The following is a 22,670-nucleotide window of genomic DNA, read 5'->3' on the forward strand; positions in this document are numbered from 1 at the left end:
TCTAACACTGTTCTAGCAATTTCTTTTTCTCTTTTTTCATTTAGTAACTTATGTGAGAACGAAAATGTATTTTAGTGATTTTCATCTATGAAGAGATGATGTTAGAAGCTTGATTGTTTTAAATTTAAATAACAGAGAGGCGACTGTGGTAAGATCTGTTAGGTCTGTTACTAAATGACTAAAATGTTTATTCTTTTAAATAAATATCTGTTTTAAGTCATCTATTGTTGAAGTCACTGGTTATGTATATATTTGATACCATGTGCGATGTACAATTTGTTTAGGTATTTTTATTTAAAATAACATGTAAAACATTCATATAATATTTCAATAGACAATTATATAATAAAATAATTTAATTATTATAGATTTTTATTAGTGCTGCCTCACGATTAGTCGCAACTAATCTTTTGCAGAATAAAAGTTTATGTTTACATAATATATGTGGGTGTATTGTGTATAATAATTATGTATAAATACACATACACACATGCATGTATATAATTAAGAAACATTTGCATGTGTATATACATGTTTATATTTATATATAATCTATATTATATATAAATATAAATATTTATTATATAAATATATATTTTTCTTAAAATTTACATTTATGTGTGTGTGTTTATATAAACATAATTATTATACACAGTACACACACATTTATTATGTAAACAAAAACTTTTATTCTGCAAACGATTAGTCGCGACTAATCGTGAGGCAGCACTAATTTTTATTAAATATATTGTTTTATTCCTCTGTATTATATGGACCAGTGTTTTACTTATTTTAGATAGATATAAAAAGAGTTTGCGACTTCGGGGCAGATCCGCCCCGGAGTCTATTGCTATATTGGGTCGATTTACACTTTGACAAAAAATCCAGCCTAAATACATTTCAGATGTTGCAGTTTACATATGAATAGCTTCCCATAACGGCCAAGTTCGTGCACAAAGAATAGTGCCATTTCAAATTTCTCCGTTTGATTCTTGTGAAAGTGAAGTTCCAACGTACAGTCTGCAGCATCCTGTCAACATTGCCTAATCATAATAAATTAATAAAAAAGTAAAAATGAAAAGAATAAAGTAAGAATGGATTAGGTTAGTTAAATGTCCAATGATCTTGCAAAAAGCAGTTCTGCATTGAAGGGTCGATTAATGAAACAGCGTGCGTGAGAATATGTGTAATTTAAATGATATAATATCTCCTTAATACGGAAAATATGTAAATTTTAAGAGAAAAAGATGTCATTTTAACGACATAATATCTCGTTATAACGAGAAAATATGTCGTTTTAACGACATAATATCTCGTTATAACGAGAAAAACATTTCGTTTTAATGACATAATATCTCGTTATAACGAGAAAAGATGTCATTTTAACGACATAATATCTCGTTATAACGAGAAAAGATGTCGTTATAACGACATAACTGAGTGAAAAAAATAATATGTATGTGGCAGCAATGAGCCACCGTAGTATCCTTATTAACATTGAGAAAACACAAAACGAAAAAAACACAAAAAAAAGAAATATCGATCAACTTACAACAAAGAATAACTTATTAACATTGTTTTTTAGTCTGTAACAGAAAAGACTTAAAATGCATCAATTTGCCTGAAATAAAAAATCAATCCTTATTTAAAGAATAATATTTTTTGACCATTTGATACTGAAAAATTAAATATAATCAATAAATAATAATAAAAAACACAAGCGGCTTATCTGTGTGATTGGGGTGTAATGTCTTTAAAAATCAGTTCCTGAAAAAGTATTTTCCCTGGGGTCTCGCGCGCCCCCCCTGGTGTCGCTTCGAGCCCCCCCTGGGGGTCCCGCCCCACTATTTGAGAAGCACTGCTTTAAAGCATTTCTAAAATCAGAAATGTATTTTTCAAAAAACACTTTGTTCAACCTCTACTTCATCAAGTCAGCTGTGCACAACATTAAAGCAAATTCTCATTGTTTTGGACAAATTGCAAATGCTTTGATACAATTGCCTGCTGTCATTTTCATCCAAATACATTATACTGGTTTCTGTTGAATAGTCTTTCACCTCAAAACATTTAGCAATTAGTTATTGTACAAGGCATGTCATGCAAAATTGTTGACCTTTGTGTCATAATATGTTACTGTAAGCATGTTTGCCATAGTTTTTTAGTCCCCTGCTAAAAAAAATAAATAAAATCATTACAAAAAATTCTAATGGTTTTATTTGCTTTATTGGGAATTTTATTGGTTCTAATGGAATATGGCCCAAAACACACTACAGTGTATTGGTTTTTGTTGGTCTCTAATGGTATGTATTGGTTCTATGTATTGGTTCTAATGGAATATGGCCCAAAACACACTACGGTGTAGTGGTTTTAATGGTAAAAGCTAATGGTTCCTATTGGTATTTTATTGGAAACCATTAGAATTTTCTGTAATGGTTTTATTATTTTTTTCAACAGGGTCTTTTATTAATGTGAACTGAATTGATAAATTGCTGTCAAGTAAATCTTAAAACTTTAAGGTACAGAACATTTCTTAAAGTGAACCTTTTATAATTTTTTATTTGTACTGTTTGTTTTTCAAAATCACAATGTGTGTAATTTGTTTACAGAAAAAAAAAGCGAATTCGTCCACAGTTTCCATCAGGAAAAATACTGAAAATTTATAATTGTGTAAACTTGGTACATTGACAACATAAACAATGATACACAGACTTGTCATTTTGATGGGACTAATATGTTCACTGACGTAAAATGTACTTTTGAGAGGTGAACTAAGGATTTTTAACAAGTTACAGGCTTTTGCAGAACATTCATGATGTTGTGCAGTTTGTACAAATTGTTCTGAGAAATGCATTTATTATTTTGCAAATTTTAAGAATTAATCAAGAAATGCTCCAAAGCAAAAACAATTGTAATGAAAAACTGTAATGAAATCCTAAAACTGCTAAAAAGACCCTTAAGAAAATTAACCATGATTTCACTACAGTTAAAAACATTACTACAAAATAACCATGATTAATTTTAGCATTGAACACAGATTTTAACATCCAGACTTTAAGTTAGTTGGTCTGTCCTTTCATAATAATTAATAATCATGATGAAAGGGATGCAAACTTTAAAAAATAAACCACTCCACAAAAGTTGTGGTTTTAAATGTACATTTCATATCAAACACTTTTATCCAAAGTGAGAGTGCATTTAACATAACAGTAGTCTACAAATGTCTGTTTGCAAGTAGGAATAGAGTTGTATAGACTTTATAAATAGGTTACAAATTGTACTTAGAAACTTAGAAAACAATAAGACCAAATATTTATTTATCAAAAACCAAGAAACAAACTGTGGTTAACCTCAGGTCAAATGAATGTAACACATGCCAGGTTCTAAAGGGGAGCTTGAGGGTACTATGCACTCCCAAATGAATATAAAAGTGCACTCAGATTAAATTTAGATTTTTTTTCTTTTTAATTTTGCTGAATTGGTAATAGGTAAATGAAGGTGATGTTGCCTATATTTATTTACATATTAGTGCGCTACTTGTTTTAAGGCATACAAGCCACATTGCATAATAAGGTTTATATTTTATCATGTGCATTCCCCTGGAATCTAACCTATGACCTTTACATCGCTAACTCAGTGCTAACTGAGCTACAGAAATTTATATATCACCATTATATTGAACCTAATCCATATTCCGACCCCTTGTCATTTAAATGCAGTTGTAACACCTACATGCAGTTGTGTAAAAAAAACAAAACACAATGTCTTATGTTCTGCATGTGTGTGAGCCTCTAATCCTGAGAGATCAAGAAAACGTGACTTGTGACTTTTCCAAGTCAACGTGCCCTCCAAGCCCAAGGAGGAGTATATGTAAAATGATGGGATTTGGTGATAACAAAGGCAGGAGTGAAGGTTAAACTGCCCTAGAATTCACACACTACTCAACATTAAGACTGCAAGAGATACACAGGAAAATAATACAAAGAAACTTTATCAGTGTCATCATAGGAAACATAACAAGGCTTATCTCCGCCCCATGCTGATAAAGAAATCCCATAAAAACATCTGTGACATCACAGGGAGCCCTGAGATACTTGAGAGAAAAAAAACACTGTACAAACATCAAATAATGTCTCATTATTAAACAATTAATACTTCATTATTAAAATGCTGAAGAACATAGTAGGTTCAATAAACAAGGCTCTCCAGTTCATATATCTAGTGCTAATGAATTATTATAATAATAAGATTAGTATCATCCCACATGTAATGCGCTGGGAACTGTTGCTCTCCTGCTGTAAACCAATCAGTATAACAATATGCCTACTGTGCCTTTGTAGTCACTGTTCGGCTCCTACAGAGAGACACATGCTTTACCAGCTGAGACTTCAACTTTTCTTACTGCATTAAACCTCTCCACCTCATTGTAATCCCTATTAGTACAGGTTCTAAATCTGCTTATATCTCTTCTGAAATGAGAAACACCTTCAGCCATCTGCTGGTTATTAACAAGGGATACATCAGATTTCTGTGCTTAAATGAAAACCGGACTTCCATTTTTTCCATTTACAACTGGTATGTGTTTAGCAAAATATGCAGTGTGAAGATATGAAGATGAACTTGTAACTTAGGCTACATATAAAACTCATTTTCATTTCAGTGCAGACATAGAAATAAAATAAAATAAATAATTGCATTTCCTGATAGATTTAAGATAAAAGTTTTCTTGCTATTGTATTTAAAATGCCATTAAACAGTGACTAAAGATTACACAAATCGAGGCTGATGCCTGCTGTCCTAAAATAGCCATGAACACTGTTCATAATCTCTTTAGTTGAGCGACACTCAACTCGCCAACTCAACTCTCTTGAAAATGTGAAAAAGGTAAGAGGACGGGCTTTAAATATCTAACACACGTACATGTAGTATACAAAACTAGCAATGTTTCATAGTGTATGTTAATTAAACAGCCAAAAAAGTGTGTGCTAATACTCAGCTGTCTTTTAAATGTGATGTTTTTTTTGGAGAAACATTATAGTTTAAAGCTGCAAACAAGTGTTTTAGAATCTATGCTTTGTTTTTGAATGATAGTTTCCAGAGCATGTTTGGTGTCTGTGTTATGAAATGATTTATTGCACTGAAAAATTAATTTGTTTGTTGAAATGCTGCTGTGCCTAACACGGTCTCACACCCATGGCGTCAATATTTGACGACACTTGACCATGCGTCAATATGTTGACGCGGAGGGTATACCTTTCGCGTCATTTTTTGACGAACTGGGGACTTCAATACTATTACTAGGTACGCGAAATTAAACAGTTGTCGCCTGGCATTGGGGTTAGGGAAAGGTTTGGGTAGGGATGTCATTATGTAAATCTAACCCTAAACCGACGCGAAAATGGTAGAAAATGGTAAGAAAATAGGAAAGAGAATGCAACGGACTTAATAGTATTGAAGTCCCCAGCTCGTCAAAAAATGACGCGAAAGGTATACCCCCCGCGCCAACACACTGACGCATGGTCAAGTGTCGTCAAATATTGACGCCATGGGGTGAGACTTGCTGTGCCATATGGCAAGATTATTAATAATATAATGCTAATATATTAGATGACATACATTTGATTACAGTTCTTTTTAGATCGTTTTTGGCTTGCTTGAACAACAGTGCATTAAACATTTGCTTTTGCATACATAATGACATATGTATACAAACATACATTACTGTGCAAAAGTCTTAAGCCAGCATGCCAGAATTAGATTTGTTGTTTTTGCAATGTTAAAGTGATCATATACAATTGTTTCTCGGTCTCTTTAACAGAATACATCCAGAAAATACAGGAAATGTGTAAATAGTATTAAACACTGTATAAAAATGTCAAGTTTTTAGGGTAAACTCCCCTTCCACTTGAGCAATAGCAGGAAACTGCAGGCTCTCCTAAACCTAAATAAAATTAAATCCTATTAAATTTAAAATTAAATTAAAGTCTTTTTACTTCATTCCGCTTAAAAACGCTTAAGATGTGTTTCATCTTGGGCAGTCACACTAAATAACGACGATGCTTACATGTCTACATTTCATGACATTTAGTCCTGAAAATATTAATTTTTTATTTATTTTTTTGTACATATTTCCTGTATTTTCTGTTTGTATCTTAACAAAATAAATTGAAAAATAAATATGGATGGACATTAAAACCTCTAAAACAACAAGTCTTGTGGTGGTGGCCTACGATTTTGCACATGTATATGCATAGTTTTTGAGCACTTAACTGAACCGTTTCTCTTAATCTTAAAGATCTTTTAATCTGAAACGAAACGCCTAAATGTTTGAAATTACTTTTGTAGACCAAAATAGAACTGTGCCAACATAAATATAAAAAATAAAATGCCAAGAGTAGCCTACATTTCTGCAAACTCTTTAGGCAAAGGGTGACTACACTGAAGATGATACTGTACAATATAGTTTTAATTTATCTTAAATGTTTTTGTCTTATCATAATTGTCATATACAGTAAAAAGTTTTATTAAAGTAAAAAAAATGTTCCCTAGCTAGCTGTGACTGGAGCGGTACCTTTTCAAAGAGTATACCTTTGCACCTAAAGAGTTCATATTAGTACCTCAAAAGCACATTATTGGTATCAAATATAAACAAATTGGTACCAATGTCTGTATCTAAATGGTATAGGACGTTTTAACCCGTTAACTGACACTGTCCAGTAAGCGGAACACCTGAGTTTACTTCAATATTTTTTATGTAAATGTTTATCTATCACAACAAACTATTGGAAAGGTCTTAGTTTTCATTTCAAAACCTTTTAGCAGTAATAATAATGCAGTGACTGTAATTTATTAATTTGTGATTTTATTAAGAGTATGCAGACCTTACAGCAAACCAACACAAACCTCATTAAAAAAAATAATTTTATGTATAAAATACACTGTAAAAAATCTGTAGAAATTGCAGCTGGGTTTCCGGTAATTTACTGTAGATTTAAATTTATGTTATTTACTGGCAACATTTTGTTCAAAGTTAAATAAACATTTAACATTTACAAGTCTTTGTCTTTACAGAGTAAAACTAAAAAAACAGCATCAAGCAAAACATTCTGGGAAAAAAAAACTGAAAAAGGTTGATGATGATTTCTGGTTCCCAGAATGCTTTGCATGAGGCTGTTATTTTATAGTTTTATTCTGTAAAGATAAAGACTTGTTAATATTTAAAATTTATTTAACATTGAACAAACTCTTGCCAGTAAATAACATAAATATAAATCTACGGTAAATTACCGGAAACCCAGCTGCAACAATATTGTAATTTCTACTGAATTTTTTTACAGTGTACTATATTGCATTATTTTTTATTTATTACAATAAATGTAAACTGCTATAAAAAAAACGTATTTAATATTTTCACCTACAGACACTTCTTTAAAGCAAGACCAAAATTAGTCTTAGACCAAAAAATGCCAGAGTTATATTAATTGGAAGGGTACATCACCTTTTCACCACCTCCCCACTCAAAAAGAGCAAGGTAAAGGGTTAAAGGGTACTGCTTCAGTGACAGCTTGGGACCATTTTGACCAGTTTGTCTGACAGGGTATAGTTAGGTATATTTCTGTAATTTCATATTTTTTGATGAGTTTACTATTATTCTTAAAAGTGGAAAAATATTAAGAACGAGGAAGTGACTCTTAAAAGATAATGTATATTGTAATGAATGATTTTTCCCTTAATCTCATTTAAAGCTTAGTAGTAAATTAGTATATAAGTTGTGTTTGACTTCTGGTCATGTTAAATAAAACCTTCTCAGGCAGACTTTTCTATAGAGAAGCCATTTCATTCATGAGGCTATTTTGTTAATGACTATAATAAAAAATGTAACAATGTTATTGCTGCTAATGAAATAGATAGTTATTCTAATGCATAAGCTGTGATGAAATAGCACAATAAAATAGTCTACATAAAAAGAAAATATCCCATAATTTAAAGGTTATGCTTTGCTGTCATCAATTGACTAATTAAAAATCACTTGCTTAGTTAACAAGCTCAGGGAGAGACAAGGTGAAGATGAAAGCAATTTCAGAAAAGTGTTTAATAAATCAAACATAATGAGACACAGATTGTCGATAGAAAAAGCAATATTAATACAATATTGCTGAATGAGATGTTTCATTATGGACAATAAAAAAATATATGTTGAAATATGTTGTTAACGTTGATTACTCATTGTATGTGTTTTACAGCATCATTTAATATGAGCACAGTGCTCCTTAATGATGCACCCCAGCCAGCTGTGTCTCCTTCAAGCATGCAGACATCCAGGCCCTTACCGCTCCACTCAGACCCCATTACTTCTAAACGGGTGTGCTTTTACAAGAGTGGGGACCCCCAGTTCACCGAACACCGAATGGTCATCAACCGCCGCACTTTTAAAACCTTTGATGCCCTTCTAGATGCCCTCTCCAAGAAAGTGCCCTTGTCATTTGGGGTAAGAACCATCACGACTCCCAAAGGAACACATGCTGTCCACAACCTCGATGAGCTGCAGGATGGGGCCTCTTATCTGTGCTCAGACCATAAGAAAGTCAAGCCTTTTAACCTGGACAGGGTCCATAAAACACAGGTCCCTTGGAACACCACCCGGCCCATTAGTGCAGGACGTCAAGCACGAAGAGCAAGGGTCCGGCAGCTGGTGAAGAGAAGCGATGGGACCACAAGGACCGTAAAGATGCCTGAAAACAGCGCGGTAGTCCGGACACCAAAAAGGCTGACGGTTTATAAAAACAATAGTCCAAGCATCAAACGCATTATTGTTCTGCAGAGGAGAACGGCACCAAATTTCAAAGCCCTTTTGGATTATCTTTCAAAAGTGATGCAGTTTCCTGTTCTGAAGCTTTACACTGAAGATGGCAGAAAAGTAAGTATTATATAGGAGAAAATTATATCAATATTAAACTGTTAACAGTTAAACACTGTAAAATAATTCCTTGTTGCACTTGAATTTTTAAGTTTAGTCAACTTGAACTTACAATTAATTTCAACTTTCTTGCTATATAAATTAAAAAATAAAAGTTAAATGTATTTGTCACCTGTTTTAAAAAGATTCAGCCATGTGAAATAAAGGCTTTTTAACTTTTTCTATATCATTCGATCGCTTTGGAGATTCTTTATATATTGAGTTGAATTATCCCTTGCATCCAAAGAGCACCGAGATTACCAGCTCACACCCCGTGCAGCACTTCTTTTGCATTCTTTGCTTTGATAACTTTTTTTTAATTAGCAACTCCTTACTAGTCAAGAATGTTGAAATGAATAATAAATTCAAGTTGATTTAACTTAAAAATTTAAAGGAAAACAAATTTTTTTTAAAATATTTTACTATATTCTTACCTCAATTTAGACGAATTTATGAGTACTTTGACTTCGGGCGCAGTAATATTGATCGAAGTTTGAGCGAAAGGGGGAGCAGTCAGGAGTGATGATGTTACTGCGCGCCGAGGTCAAAGTGCTGCAACTAAGTGCTCTTCTGCCATACAATATTATTATCCATTTAAAAGTGCCACGTTTTATGTTGTGCCACCATACTTACTCCTTATGTAACTACTTACGTAACAGTCTTTAAAAAACATGGAAGTGTTTGGTGGCTTCTAAATTCATCCCTGTTTGGATCCTAAGGAATGAATGGGGCTAGGCTAAATGCTAACACATTCACGACGCGCTGTACAAAGATTAAGTGCACGCATTGAATAAAGATTGTTATGTATTAATTCGTCTAAGTTGAGGTAAGAACATAGTAAAATATTGAAAAACGGTGGTGTTTTCCTAAAGTGTTGCTTTACTCTAAATCTGAAAAATTACTGTAATACTTATACTGTTATTACTATTTTAGATTTTTTTTTAAATATGTACCCCAGCTTTCACGGGGCAGCACCCTTAAAAAGGTCCTAATACAGTATTTACTGTATCTGGTACCAATAGGTCCTTTTAAAGGGTTAGTTCACCACAAAATGACAATAATTATTTGTCCTCTTCCAAATCATTCAATGCGTGTTCACAAGCAGACTACTGCGCATGCTGCTGACATCACTTGCTGACGTAGTTGCCAATGTTTTTTCCCCTTTTTATTTAAGCCATTAAGATCGTAAACAATGCACTCTTAAGAAAAATGGTTATAAATAGTACCAAATAAGGGTTCTTCAGCTTGTAACAATAGCATAACCCTTTTTTGGTACTACATAGACCCCTTTAAGGTTTGTAAACATTGAATGACTATCGGGTGCGCGCGCAGCATGGGGTCAAACTGTTCATAGCATTTCGGCTTTCTAGTTTAATCTAACAGGACTGACGCAGTGGGAACCGCCTGTGACGTGAACTGTGAAGGTGTCTATAGAACTTTAGACGGTTCTATATAGAACCTTACCTTAAAAAGTGCCATATAAAACCTCAGTGATGCGATAAACCATTAATTTATCAGCTGTCAGGATGGTTATTTTAGTTATTTATCCACTTTTTTATTTAAAGCACTTTATGAGGTTTAACAGTTTAAAAAGAACTGCATTTATTTTTCCTTTTTCATTACACAAGGTGTCATACAATAATAAATAGGCCTATGTGTATTAAAATCACACATCAAAATAAATATATGGATTATTATGCAAATCACTACTCAAATGAGATATGGATGTTAAATAACTGCAATATTTATATAATATTAAATAAATTAACATTACAATTTGGCAAAGACAACCATTGTAAATACACATGAATTATATGAAATCATTAAAATCATGACATAGGCTAGCCTATGCCTAATCAAAACATGCAAATTATAATATTGATACATTGTTTACAGGGTAAATATATGATACATTCTTCAGATACACAGTATAGATCTTAGCACAAACAGAGAGACGGCAAATGATTAATTGGATGTTAATATTTCATTACTAACTGTAAAAATAAGTCAATAGGATTGTGTCAATGTTTGTGGAAGCTTGCCAAAAAAGTCCATATTGTTTTGTTTGCTGGATCATTGTGAATATTCCATACAATGTTTTTGTTTTGTGGCAATAATTTAGACAGATAAGAGTATAGGGTCTGCCATTGTCATGTTGATCTAGAGACGCAGGCTGTGATAGATTCCCATCACCTGGCTGTGGTCATCATTTGGTGGACTGTACAAGGTTGAGCAACAGGCCGAACAAGATTTGGGCGGGTTGGTCATGGGTGAAAGGATAAGACATGCGACAAAACAAGTTAATATTAACCTGGAGTTTGCATTACAAATGCTTTAACAGAAGTTTGAGTATGATCAAGCTACCTGTTTTGTCAGTCAATTAGGTGAATACTTGGTAAAATATTTATTCAAATTTCCATAACGTCTTTCTCACACGTGATCCAACTTTTTAGAGGTTAACTCACGATCCAACTACAACAGACAGACAAAAATAGTAAGCAGTTCTGCTTTTACATGTAAATGTGCCCCAAGAACTCACAATGTGTGGGCACTCGTGATAAAAATAAAGAATGCGCAATCGGGTTTTAACCGCTCAATTGCATGACACGTCAATCGTTTAATGTCACCATGCGCGCAGTTGAATGTACCGATGACATTGACATTACAGAGATAAGAGAAAGAGAGCGGGAGAACTTTTAGCCTATACACCAAAAACATTATAGATGAATAAAGGTTTTAGGGCCTTTTTACACCTGGTCACTTCATGTGTTTTCTCTGATCGGAAAGCTATCTGATTTGTTAAAACTGTTCCATTTACATTTGGCCACATAAATGCGTCTTGGCAAAACGAATATGAATCCGATCTTTTACCCCCGCCCAAAATGCAAATACACTATTTATTACTCCGCCTTAAAAAACTTAAGATGACGTTTACGCAACAACATGCAGCACTTACTGTATGTTGTACTGTATGTTGGGCAGGGGACGCGCGTCTCTCCTTGCTCGGCATGCGCTGAAGCACGCAGTACAGCACAACAGGAGAGTGACAGCGCGATGATTTAATGCAGGTCCATGACGGGAAAAGCATTCACAAAACTCTCTCTTAAAGTTATATTTCTTTGTTTAATATCATTTGAGTTTGTCATAGACTCTTTTATTGATTCTAGGAAGCTTTTTTACCCGCTGTCATCACTCCATAAAGCAATAATAGGCGTGTCATATTTGTTTGTTTGGCGCTCTTCCAGCTTACTTGCGAGTGACGTGTTTACGTTTGGGAGGAGTAAAGCGCGACGTATGTGGTTTCATCAACCAGATGCATTTACACTTCTCTGAAATATGTCCCAGACCACCTCCTGAAGTGGTTTGAGCGATCGGATTTAAATCCGTCTCGAAATCGTTTCAGAGGGCATTTACACCTGGTCTTTTTACGATCAGATAGCTATCCGATCAGAGAAAATGCATGAAGTGACCAGGTGTAAAAAGCCCCTTAGACATAAGTGCCTAGATAAGGAAAACTGGATAAAAGATGTGAAACATGTAAAGGATACAAGTATGTATATTGCCATGCCACTCATTTCTTAGATGAATTTATATACCTAATTTTTTTCAATGCGTGCACTTTTAATCTTTGTACAGCTCCTCTTTAATGTGTTAGCATTTAGCCTCACCCCATTCATTCCTTAGGATCCAAACAGGAATAAATTTAGAAGCCACCAAACACTTCCATGTTTTCCATATTTAAAAACGGTTACATGAGTAGTTACACGAGTAAGTATGGTGGCACAAAATAAACCTTTTGTTGGGAGCCATATGAATGGGGCTAGGCTAAATGCTAACATATTCAAGAAGCGCTGTACAAAGATTAAAAGTGCATGCATTGAAAAAAGATAGGTATGTATTAATTCATCTAAGTTGAGGTAAGAACATAGTAAAGTTTCTTTTTGCAGGTGAAACAAATCAGCAGGCAGCTTGAAATTAACTGACTAACTTTAAAATAAAAAAGGCAGGAATCAAAGAACCCTTTTACCAAGACAATATTATTTTATTATTTAGAACCTTTGCCATCATTTAAGAAACTTTCAAGTACCATATTTTTTTAGAGTGTACTTAACCAGCCCGTATAAATGCACAAATTACTTGTCAGCCTATTCTTTGTCTGTACACTGGCCAACAAGGTCAGCAGGTGACGTCAGCAGCATGCGCAGTAGTCTGCTCGTGAACGCGCACTAAACAACCAAGGACAAATTGTTGAATAAAATCGTTTGTTTGTTTTCTTTGCGCACAAAAGTGTTCCCTTTGCTACATAATATTATTATTGAACTACTGATGGACCTTTCTGGCAATGTCTTTCATTCTTTTCTGAGCTTGATTGTGCAAATCAAACTGCAATCTATGGGACAGACAGAAGCCATCCCGGATATCTTTAAATCGGAGCACTTGGTTGTTTAGAAAGACACAAGTGATTTATGATAAAATTGTAAATTTGGGGTGAATTAACCCTTTAAGATACTAACCTCTTTTTGAAGGGAAAAAACAAATGCGCTTTTCATCCTATAGGTTGATGGATTTCCCACCCTCATTTTGTGCTCTGGGATAGTTGTGGCAGCTGGTAATGAACCCTTTAGAATGGGAAACTACAATCTCCAAGGTCCCACTAAAGCATTACAGTCAAACATATCTGAGCCCGTGGGTCAAACACAAAGAGAGAAACTTTTAGGTAAGCCTACAATTATTTATTTGTATATTTACCAATTAATTGAAAATTGTTAAACATTTTGATTCGTATCCACACCTTATATTCTAAATGTCATTTTTCTTTTATTTTGTTCCCCCCAATTCAATTTTCTGCAAATTCGTCCATTAAAAGAAAAAAATAAGCCAGCGGGACCTATTACAAGATCAAGGAATTTCTCTTTATCCTCAGAGCGGTACCTTGTGGAGCAGATCAATAAGTCACTAAACAGAAGTCTGTCAGAGCACGATTGGGAAAAGACAGAATCAATGGAGACTGAAGCCAGTGAGCCAATAGGATCAGAAGACAACTGTGACTGCATGGCTGGTGTCGAGCAGCGAAGTCACCCCATCATGCCTACCGAAGACGACATTGAAAAATCATTCAGAGTCAATGAGGATGGCAGTATGACAGTGGAGATGAAGGTTCATCTTACTATAAAACAAGAAGAAATGGTCCACTGGACAACAACGCTAAGCCGCGCTTCCATCAATAGCCAGCAGAGGGCAGTGGTCAATTCTAAGCAGGGATCAGGCGTGAACTCATTAGATGTCAACAGTAAGTCAAATGGACCTCACAGCCTAGAATGTAAGGAAATGAACACACTCACGAACAAATCCATACAATTCATTGAGAAGAAACGAGAATATTGCAACGCTGTATCTCAGACTTCTGAAAAGCTTAAGCCCATCTACAAAAGGCTGCCCACTCCAGGCCACAGACGACAGAGGAAAAAGACATCAGTTTCAGAGACCGAAGTCCAGGAAAGTGCAGTGGGTGCGTATTCGTACATGGAGCGCACGGCGCATGGGGAACTGACCGAAGGTTACTGTCTGGTCAGTCGCAGCAGTAGCAGCAGCGCGAGGACTTTATCAAAACCCGGTAAGAGTGAGTCAAGAGAGATTAAGCAGAAGTCGTCTCATTCCTTCAGATCCTCAGGAGCGGCTGAGATTCTTCAGCTGCAAAATAACGGGACTACGGGAATAACAGAGACAGTGCTGCATGTATACGAATCACAGGGCATGCGTGACAATTATGATGCAAATACAAATGTGGAAAATAAACCAAAATACTGTAGCAAAGCTTTGCCTCGCAGCAGGGGAGGCTCGACAGACTCGGGACCCCTGTCGTCGTGTAATGACTGCGATGTGGATCTCACTAGGCAGTCTACAAGCTCCGACTCTGGAGGCGGTGGAAAAAATGACATGCTGTCATTGTCATCTGCTTCTTCAACACCTCTGAAAATGAGATGCAATGATTCGCCCATCCTTATTGACAACGAACAGCGGGCTTTAGGAGAGAACAGGTCTGAATCCACAGAAAAGAAAATGTTGCAGCCACACGTTACAGTGAAAGAGGACTCTGATGATAAGCGGATTAATGATTATAAAACAACAAAAATATTTATACAATCCAAAAAAAGTACTTCTTTGGAATCATCTGGACTTGGGAAAAGAAAAAAAGCCAGTATTGCAGGCTCTTCAAAAGGGCTTGAAATGAAAAATACTGACACACCGAGCCACACAGGATCAGAGAAAAATACTCATAGTGCAGCAAAAAGTGGAAGAGCTAAATCCACAAAGACTTTCGAAGGTTCCCCGAAAAGTACTAACTTGAATCTCAACAGAAGGTCAGAAAAAGAACTGAGGATGAAAGACAAAACAATCAAAGTAAACACCTCCCTAAAGCCCACAAGTATCTTAGACAACAGATCACCATCACATCCAACATCCAAGAGAAAAACATTGCCAAAGCAGAGGTCAATGAATGGCGACAAATCAAAAACCTCCCAACAAAATCAAAAGCTGAGTGAGAGTTTGTCATTGCCCGTGCTACAGTCTTCTCCTTCCCATGTGAATCAATATGTTGAAAATTGGCTCCAAAACATTCAGCCCAACTCGCCCTATGATGATGACACAGACCATCTTGAGAGCGCACCGAGAGTGGTATTCCAGATAGCTGGCGGATCTGCAGATGGCCCTGATATTAAAAGTGAACTTGAAAAAGATAGTGTAGTGGATGAAGGGCCTTCACTTGAGGATAATGCCGTTGAGTGGCCCGTTGCTCGCCTGCCTGTACAAATAACATGTGAGGGAGAGCCACTCGAGGCACAAAGAGTGAGAGGCTTTTGTAAATCGATGCCAAGCGTGAGGCTGCTTCCTGTCGACCAGGACGAAGTTGTGAGAATGCACAAGTCGTCTGAGAATTTAGCGCCCCCCGATTGTTGTAATGGGGGTGGGACTTTGCAAATCACAGATGTTGGCATAAAACCGGTTTTGAAACAGTTATGTTTGTCAATTCAGTCCATCAGACGGGCTTCGAGTCAGACTCTCTTAGCACCCACATTAAAGGAAAAGTCCAGCAGCCTTCCGGATTTCTCATCTCAGGTGGCCTCTGCTTTTGGATTTCCATCAAGAGCTTTTTTTGTCATTTTTGTCTTTGATGACTCTGAAAGATGGACAAAAACTGTCCATCCTTGGCAATAGCGAAACCCTCGCCAAGCCAGAGGCCCTGCACGTAATGCAGTCTTTGGAAAAAATATCTAATATTAAAGATGAGGATGAGCTTAAGGCCAGCTTGACAAGTCTTCAAAGTTCAACCTCCTCGCATTTAAAACAAAGCTGGAGAGATTTCCAAGAGAGAAATGTGTTTGGAGAGAGTCCACCACTGTCGCCGAGACAGTCGGAGCAAGAGTTTGCTTTAGATGTGGACTTGGGGGAAGAGGAGTGGGAACGGGATGAAGAGCGTGGTTTTGGGATAGAGCAGTTAATGGACGAACTAAACGTGACTGGGGATCTTCGCCGAGAGATTTCCTCTCTTGTTGAAGGAGAACTGAAAAGTGGAACAAATTTCGATAATGCCAGTGAAATCATGGGTAAGGAAGATGGAAATGATGATGGCTCAGTGAATGGTAGTTTAGAGAAAGCTGCTGATATGGAAGAGGAAAACAACTATGATGAGAATATTGACTTATTGTCCAAAGATGAGATTACTGATGATCCAAAAGAACAAAAAACTGACTTAGAAACTGTTAAGCAGGACTTAGGTAATGAAGATTCTGGTATAGCAGTGCCCTATCAAACACCTGAGGAAAACTGCAGTGATTCAAGTAAAGCTGAGGTTTCAGAAAATGCTCATAACAATCAAATGAACACTGAGGCTATAATAGAAAATGGCCCTGACAGAAGCGATGCAGAACACGACCCTTTGCCAACTTCTCAACATAATCTAACAGATAAAACTGGGGAAGACCTTTCTCAGTTATCTGATGACCAAAACAATGTGTATTGCAGAGAGCAGATTATAACAGCAGATAATGTAAAGGATGGAGACACCAGTGAACATGAAGAAGCCACATTTGAGAAAATGAGAAAACATATTGAACATTTAGATGTCTCAGACAATACAGATGCCACATCAGAACAAAAAGTAACAGATTTTGTTGAAGATAAACAGTCTGAGTTCTCCGATGACCAAGACAATGTGTCTGAAGGAGAGAACAACACGACAAGAAACATTATAGAAGAAGAACAGGACACCATTCAAAATATCAGGGAATATAATGAACATTCAGATGTTTTAAGAAGCGAAGCCCTATGTTTAGCATCTCATCATGTGGAGTTTGTAGACAAAAAGATAACTGAACAAAATGAGGGCAATGAATCTGATCAGTTCAGTACAGCTAAAATGCAAGACCAAGAGTGTGTCAAAGATGAAACGGATACTTCTGAAAGTGGCGATGAAGAAAATAGTGGCGATGAAGAAAATAGTGGCGATGAAGAAGTTAGTGGTGATGAAGAAATGAGTGGCCATGAAGAAAAAAAGTGGAGATGAAGAAAATAGTGGCGATGAAGAAGTTAGTGGCGATGAAGAAAATAGTGGTAATGAAACAGAGGGGCATGAACGAGAAAATAAGTTTGTTTTAACCGAATGTGAGATTGAGTCTAAAGAGTCTTTAACACATCATTGTGACGCCCAGAGTAACCACAGAGTGGATGAATTTGAATCAGGAAGCCAAGAAGATGATGAGGTGTTGTATGGAGATGTTGAAGATGTGAAGACATATCAGGAGGAAGATTCTTTGCCAGAGATATCCGAACATGAGGATCCTGACCATAATAACGCTAGCCCTGAGCATTGTAGTAATGATGAGAATAGTTTGACTTCTGAATCAAGATTTAAAACTGAATATGATGAAACACAAGAAATCAATAAGAGTCTACACGAGAAGGACAGTGATGAGGCAAGTCAACAGATCTCTGAAGATTGTGAATTGGTAGACGCAGATGCTGGACCAGGTATCTCAGATCCTGAAAATGTAACAGCAAAAACATCAAGGTCAAGCACAGGTGAGGTCCAAATGTTGGAAGAAACCAAAAAGAGTAAGCATAGTCCTCAAAATGATGAATATGCTATTTCACAACTGGAGTCATGCAGTAGTATAAAGAAAAATTCAAGTGAACCTAACTTAGAGCAGGATGAAAATGTGGGCGTGGTACATGGTGATCATTATTTGTTACACCCAATCTCACAAGAGCTGTTAGACTTAATCAATTCAGCTTTGTTGTCATCTACCCTTACTGTCACACACGATTCAAATGGTAACCTCCGAATAGAGCCAGGAAAATGTACAATGATGAGTGAGATGTTCAGGGCTCAACATGGTCAGAAACGCCTACCAAGCCCTCATACATCCGATCTGTCTGACTACAGACCTGAGACATCAGACAATGATGGATACCAGTCACAGGCCTCTATGGAGATTTTAAGCGAGAGCGAAGAAGAAGAGGAAAAAAGGTTACGTATCTTCAGAGAAATCTTAAAACAAACCATGGAGAACCCACGCGGTAGTAAACATGTAAAGGAGAAAACCTCCACGATATCATCTCGAAGTTCAACAATGAAACAAACTCCCAGTTCGAATGGCAATAACAGTCCATCCTCTTTTCAAGACCCTAAAAGTGTTTTACAGGAGCCACCATGCTACAGCAAACCAAGTCCACTCAATGGTAACTTAAATGGAGAGGTTGACTCTGAAGATGGAGTGTTGATAGATAAAGGCAGGTGGCTCTTGAAGGAAAATCATCTCATCCGTAAATCTCCTCCGGTGTCCATGGGAATGTATGGAAACGGGGACACCACTTCACCTGACACAGGTCAGGACAACACGAGTGATGGTGCACCCTACCCCTATTATGACAACCAAAACTCGCCTCTAGCTGTGATATCCTCCTCTGAGCTAGAAGATCTGGCTAGACCTTCTACACCAAAGTGTACATACTTCAATATGCCACACAGCAGTGGCTCTGATCCTCTCTTAGATGCCCAGAGCATGAATGGCAGTAGAAGGAATACAAGAAGAAACAAGGAGCTTAAGGTATCACCCATGGGAGAGTTTTCCAAAATGTCAGCGAAAAAAAATGGAAGTCTCTCGTCATTCGCCTCTGTTGAGTTCAAACTGCCTGATGGCAAAGTTCATCCGCAGGATGGGTCAATATCTGGTGCTGGGAAAACTAACAGGTCTCAAAGTATAGACAGTAGAACGATAGAAGAAGAGTCGAGGGTGGGGTTAAATCTCAGGTGTGGGCAACACTGCCCAATATTGTAGTTATAAAGGGAAAATGTAGCAGCTAAACAATAGGAGATATTGTAAAAAATAGTGGAACCATGTACCTCAGCTGTCATTGGGGCTGTACCCTTTTAAAAAGTACACCTTTGCACCTAAATAGTTCATATTTGTACCTTAGATACCTATCTGTACCTATATTAGGATCTTTTTAGAGGGTACTGCCCCAGTGACGGCTAAATATATATTTGACCTTTTTTATAACAGATTTTATTTATAGTTGCCTTTTAATGCTTTATATAGCACATACTGTATAATAAATAGAGACATGCTTGTTTTTAATTGCAAAGATAAGAGTTTATTATCTTCACTTTGGTGCCTGCTTCAGAACAGTGTACTGAGATTAGAGTCTTTATATATAATTAAAAAATATTGAAAGATGTATCATTGCAGAGAGACTAAGTTGCACAAAGTTACTTGATTTACTTGAACTTCCTAAGTGGTATTTGTCGTGTAAAAAAATGCTGACTGACCTTCTAATGTTTATCGCTGCATTTGAAACAGCTTCTTATCCTGGCTTCAAAATACAGCTTGTATAGATTACACTGGCTCAAAATTAACATCCGGTCTGTACTTCGTTATCAGTCAGGCTAGTGGCCTAACTGATCTCTAGAACAAATATCTTGTCAAAAATAAAAATGTTTAGATATCCTAAAGACGACGGAAATGGCGAGCATTGATCACCACTGTGTGATGACGTTTGGCAGCCAGGCAAGAATTCAAGGATCTATATGAATTAGCTAAATTGCTACGCATGTAGCTAACAACGTATACAATAATTTTACACATAGCTCTTTGTAGTAGTTGATATGCTTTATGTATGATTTAAAGGTAATTTACTTATTTATTTAGCTTGTTATCATAAATAAACGTCTCTAGAGCGACTTATTGATTTTTTGCGGCAGTCCACCGGAAGTTAAGTTTGGGCCACAAAAGCCGTTTGCTTATGTTGTTGCTGTTAAAACCATCTATATGCACTGTTACACTGAAACTCCTAAATTCAAACACTGTAAAAAAAATGCAGCATGAAGTTAAAACAACTTGGTTTTGCAAGTCAAGTTTTGGCTTTTGAAAAGTTGACATAACTTAAAAAATCAAGTTGAACTAATTTTTGTTAATTAAAGTAACACAAAAATATATGTTGATTTGACAAAAATGCTGCATATATTTTACAGTGTACAAAGAGAGTTGACTATTTTAAAGATGTTGTCTGGTAAATAAAGAATTTCACTTGTTTACTCTTTTTTTAAGTAGGGGAGAGCGGGGTAAGTTGTCACACTTTTCACACTGTCTACCATTTAGTGAGCACCATACATCACAATGGCATAAATCTCAAACCAAATGAAAGAAGGAAGTCTTGGGGACATATGTTGTATTCATTACATTTCATATCTTATTTCATTATGGAGTTGTAGGGCCCTATTTTAACGATCTAAGCGCATTGTCTAAAGCGCACAGCGCAACGTGTAAATGGGCGTGTCCGAATCCACTTTTCTAATTTAACGACGGGAAAAATGGTTTGTGCGCCAAGCGCATGGTCGAAAAGGGTTGGTCCTATTGTAATGGGAGTATTTTGGGCGTAACGTGCAGTAAACCAATGAGAGACTCAGCTCTCATCCCCTTTAAAAGCAAGTTGCGCTGGCGCTATGTCTAATCCCTAGATGACGAACTTTGTAAACTGAAAAACTAAGCGGAGGAAGAAGATCCCCAGTTTAAGATTAATGTTAAATAATTGTGTTATTTTTCACTTGTATTGAAATTGTTATTTTTTTATTAAAACCTTTAAAACCCGTTTTCTTTTAGTCATGGAAGTAAAAAGCAGGCTTGTAATTGCTTTAAATGTATGGCTATCCAATATCATCAAAACATAATTTACAAGTATGTAAGAAAAGGTTTGTACTCTAAAAATACTTTATTTGTAACAAACAGGAGATAAAGAATTTACAAACAGCTCTCATCAGCACTTTGGACAGCGATATTTTTAGCAAAGAGTTTTTTTAAGCATTACTTAAAAATGTTTCTCATCTCACCATATCCGCAGGTACAGAGTCATCATATACAATAAATCCGTGCGGTAGCATTAAAAAAAACATTTAAAACGGATGCATTTGTTCAAAGCAAAGCATTTATTTACTTACCAGGCTGCAGGTGAAGCAGCTCTTTGCGCCTTCTAATGTCTCATAATTAGTCCTCATTTATGTCCAAGAGACTCAATAATAATCTTTTACATTCAATCCTTTAATCTTTCATATTTAAAAGCATTTTTGTGCTGCTGCGCATTCATGTACTTTGTGATAAGCAAACCTGCGTTGTCCTCCCGTTTAAGGGCACATTTTACTAATGCGCTCTTTAAATAACATAAAACACATTGCGCCATTGACTTTAGACTTTAGACCAGGTTTTTGTTGGTCAATGGCGTTGTCTATTTTAGTTGCCTCAAAATAGACAACGCGCCAACAATGCGTTTTAAGACCAGAACGCCCATGGGCGCAAAAGGGGGCGCAAATGCATTTGCTATTTAAACAACGCAGCGCTAAACGTGAAAATTAGGGTGGAAACTAGCGAAAGACACTTGCGTTGCGCATTGCGCTGCATTGCGCCCGGTGTAAGATAGAGCCCGTAGACTGTTGAATAGAGAATGTTAACTTGTGACCCAATTTGCCCCATCAGTGGAGTTAAACCCTGCTTTTAATCATAGATTAAGGATTGTTTTACACTTGTAATTTGGAAGCGGGGTTATCCTTAAAATTAACCCATGGTTATGAAACCCTGCTGCTGCAGTTTCACGTATTGGTTGCTCGGCTGTTTTTCCTATTTTTAAACGGTTGTCGCTTCGGTTTGGGGTTAGATTTGCTGTTTGCGTTAGGATGTCACTTAATGTATTGGTTTATACAATTTTTTCGTATGCTTTTTAAACAGTTGGGTTTGGGTAAGGATGTAATTTTATTAGTGCTGTCAAAATAAACGCGTTAATAACGCGTTAACGCAAATTCATTTTAACGGCACTAATTTTATTAACGCACGATTAAGGCAACACGCAATTTCTGTTTGACCCACAGCTGGATGAATTGAGACGCAGCAAGTGACTGGCGCTGTCTAGATGAGGCGGAGCTTTTCATAAAAATAAGAACATTAAGCTCTCGTCTAGCGAATCCAATGCTCTAAATGGTAATTAAACATCTAAAATGCACGTTTTCTGCAGATAAAGAAAACTGCACGTTTTCTGTGAGGTGTACCGTCCCAAATCCATATAAAGATGCGTCTTCTTTCACTTTTTAGTTTCGTTTTAAAAAGCATTCAGAAATGATAGAAAATAGACCGCAGGACTTTCTTGATGTTAAAATAATTATTAAGAGAGA

General features: G+C 36.2%; 1 protein-coding gene across 1 annotated transcript; it reads left to right on the plus strand.

Moving 5' to 3' along the window:
• Positions 1–4,837: 4,837 nt before the first annotated feature.
• LOC129442129 (uncharacterized) lies at positions 4,838–22,252 on the plus strand. The gene is given in 6 exon segments (XM_055201991.2): positions 4,838–4,881; positions 8,241–8,914; positions 13,511–13,670; positions 13,821–16,105; positions 16,107–17,501; positions 17,503–22,252. Coding segments are annotated over 5 exon segments (6,294 nt in total). The 5' UTR covers positions 4,838–4,881; positions 8,241–8,251; the 3' UTR covers positions 19,294–22,252.
• Positions 22,253–22,670: the final 418 nt, after the last annotated feature.

The sequence above is a fragment of the Misgurnus anguillicaudatus genome, chromosome 2 (assembly GCF_027580225.2).
Source record: "Misgurnus anguillicaudatus chromosome 2, ASM2758022v2, whole genome shotgun sequence".
NCBI lineage: Eukaryota > Metazoa > Chordata > Actinopteri > Cypriniformes > Cobitidae > Misgurnus > Misgurnus anguillicaudatus.